At 40.4% G+C, this 3,097-nt stretch overlaps 1 protein-coding gene across 1 annotated transcript in view; it reads right to left on the bottom strand.

Annotated features, from left to right (window-relative positions):
* CDC5L (cell division cycle 5 like) overlaps positions 1 to 3,097 on the bottom strand; it is a 60,022-nt gene that overhangs the window by 53,093 nt on the left and 3,832 nt on the right. Inside the window, exons 3-4 of the mRNA XM_017547451.2 lie at positions 1,958 to 2,119; positions 1,225 to 1,352 (exon numbers count right to left, since the gene is read on the bottom strand). Of these exons, the coding sequence (XP_017402940.1) occupies positions 1,225 to 1,352; positions 1,958 to 2,119 (290 nt within the window). The remainder of the gene's footprint in view (positions 1 to 1,224; positions 1,353 to 1,957; positions 2,120 to 3,097) is intronic.

Below are 3,097 nucleotides of genomic sequence, written 5' to 3'. Positions count from 1 at the left end.
GTCTTGCTCTGTTGCCCAGGCTGCAGTGCCGAAGCTTGATCTTGGCTCGCTGCAAACTCAGCCTCCTAGGCTCAAGTGATCCTCCCATCTCAGCCTCCCCAGTAGCTGGATCTACAAGCATGTGACACCACACCTGGCTAATTTTTTAATTTTTTATAGAGGCAGGGTTTCACCATGTTGGCTAGGCTGGTCTCAAACTCCTGGACTCAAGTGATACGCCCAAAGTGCTGAGATTACAGCCGTGAGCCACCATGCCCAGCCTACATTTTCTTTATCCATTCATCCATTGATGGACACTTAGATTGATTCCATATACTTTCTAGTATAGAACTCCTGATTCAATACCTCACAGAATCACTTGTAAGTCTCCATCACTGTCTCACAGTGTTGCCTTCTCACACAGAATAAATAACTTGCCTATAGTCAAATTAGTAATTAATAGGAGGACTGAGGTCCAATATTCCGACTTGTTGCCTCTCTCCATGGAATAGGAATGAGAAACAGGATCCTCAAGAGCTCGCCCCTAGCCTCTGAAAAATCCACCCAGTAGACACTACTCAACTTTAAAGACAGGGTCTCGTTATGTTGCCCAGGCTGGCCTCCAACTCTTGGGCTCAAGAGATTGTCCCACCTCAATGTGCTTAGCAGCCAGCACTACAGGCACACACCACCACACCCAGTAACACTGCTTAATTAACTGAACTGAAGAAACAGAAGATAAAGGGGTACTATTCAGAAAAAGCAATTACTCTATAACAGAACACACTGGACACATTTGGAAAGATACTTAGAATAAGAACTGCTAACAGAATTGGCTGCCAGGTATGGTGGCTCACACCTATAATCTCAACTCTTTGGGAGGCAGAGAAGGGAGGACAGCTTAAGCCCAGGAGTTTGAGACCAGCCTGGGTAACACAGGGAGACCCCATCTCTACAGAAAATTAAAAAATTAGCCAGGCATGGTGACACACATCTGCAGTCCCAACTACTCAGGAGGCTGAGGTGGGAAGATCATTTAAGCACAGGAGGTGTGAACACTGCAGTGAACCATGATTGCGCCACTGCATTCCAGCCTGGGTAACAAGAGCAAGACCTTGTCTCAAAAAAAAAAAAGAGGAAGGGATTCTAAAGTAGAGGAGTTCAGAAAGGAACTAAAAGAGTTAAAAAGAGACCTGAGGAGTTTATAGTTACCAAAGAAATAAATTCCTCAAAGCACACACTTACCCTCATCCATATCAATTGGATCAGGCCGCGCTGGTTTTGTTTCTGGATTTGGATCTATTTCTCCAGGTTTAAGTTTTCGTGGATCATCTGTTGTTTCCTCTTCATTGTCTCGTTGGGCAGCTTTATCCCTAGAAAAAAGCCCATATGAGTTAGTCACACTGTAATACCATTTAGTGTTAAAAATTACCAGATTTCCAAGCTCTGGCACTCTTCCCTGCCCCCAAAAAAAAACAATGGATGGGCTTTAACAAAATAAAGCCTTTCTACATCACTTCATTTCAAAGAGATGATATTAAAATTCGCAATTTCAGTGACTGCTATCACTTTGAAAAAGGACCCAACAGATCCTAATCACAACTGCAGTAAAACCACACAGACTTTAAAAAAAAAAAAAAAAACTATTAGTAAAGAACCAAAATGTTGCAATAGTCAATTCTCAGCAGCATGATTATGGTGGCTTTTATTTGCTCTTTTACTATTTTTTCCCCAGATTTTCTATGATGAACATGCATGACTTGTATAATTTTTTTCAATTATTATTTTAAGAAGTATATAACAGAAGGCATAACTCTGATCAACCATATGAGATTTGGAAAATGCCATCCAATGGCTTCAGCTCTGGCTTTACTCACATCTGTAATTAAAAGTTTAAAGAGAGAAAATACTAAAACTTTACTCAGCCTCTTTTGGAACAGATACATATATTCTACACTGCTTCTGAAGATTCACTTACAGAAGAAATTCATAGTGTTCTAAGCACTGGGCCGCTGTTCTTCCAATGATTGGAGCAATGGTCCTCCACTGAGTTGGCATCAACTTGGCCAAGTGCAAGAGTTTTTCCTCTTCTTCTCTGGACCATTCCGTCTTCTTAATGCTTGGATCTAGCCATTCATACCTATTAAAAAGAGATCATTTTATGTATTAATCAGTTACCTGGCATAAATACCCAATTTGCACAATGGATACACTGACTTCTAGTGTCTGAAAAACAAATGCTCTCATCCTTCAATTACTAAAACTGTTCTTTTTTGACAACAGAATATTTGCTGTGTGGTTACACTCACCCCAGTCAATATTCCCCATTTAATCACAGGTTCTATTTTGTTTTAATTATACAAGATTAGTAATGGTTAAAAATTACTTGACTGAATCATCATATGTCTTCTTTCCCAACTACCATTTGTTTTTATTTTATACTCTTCTAGAAATTGTGAAATATCTGGAAGACAACACAACCTCATATTTTTTAGTGTTTCTAGTTTTCATACCATTTTCTCATGCTGTGATTCTCACAACATGGCTTCTTTTTTTTTTGGAAGCAGTCTCACTCTGTCACCCAGGTTAAAGTGAAATGGCATAGTTTACAGGTGCCCACCACCACCACGCCCAGCTAATTTTTTGTATTTTTAGTAGAGATGGGGTTTTATCATATTGGCCAGGTTGGTCTCGAACTCCTAACCTCGTGATCCGCCCGCCTCTGCCTCCCAAAGTGCTGGGATTACAGGCGTAAGCCACTGCAACCGGCCAGTGTCTTACTTCTTTAAGCATTGGACTTTCACTCAATTCACCATATGCTTTCATTTGATATGCTTTAAAACTTAAGTAAAACTACTATGACAAGCCCTCTCTCTTTCCTAATGCCCCAGTGAGCCCACCTTTTCCATACAGTCTACTTAGCTGGATGACAGACAGGCAAACAGAAGTTACGTCCTACCAAGTATCAGAGCAGGAACTGTTAACACAGAAATCAGAACCAATTTTTTAGCCTAAAAATCATCTTCCTCTTAACAGCCAATTTCTACATTTTTTTTTTTTTTTTTTGAAGAGTCTTGCTCTGTTGCAGGGGCTGGAGTGCAGTGGCGCAGTCTGAACT

Source organism: Cebus imitator, unplaced genomic scaffold, assembly GCF_001604975.1.
Source record: "Cebus imitator isolate Cc_AM_T3 unplaced genomic scaffold, Cebus_imitator-1.0 Scaffold197, whole genome shotgun sequence".
Taxonomy (NCBI): Eukaryota; Metazoa; Chordata; class Mammalia; order Primates; family Cebidae; genus Cebus; species Cebus imitator.
This window is presented reverse-complemented; position numbering and strand designations above follow the sequence as displayed.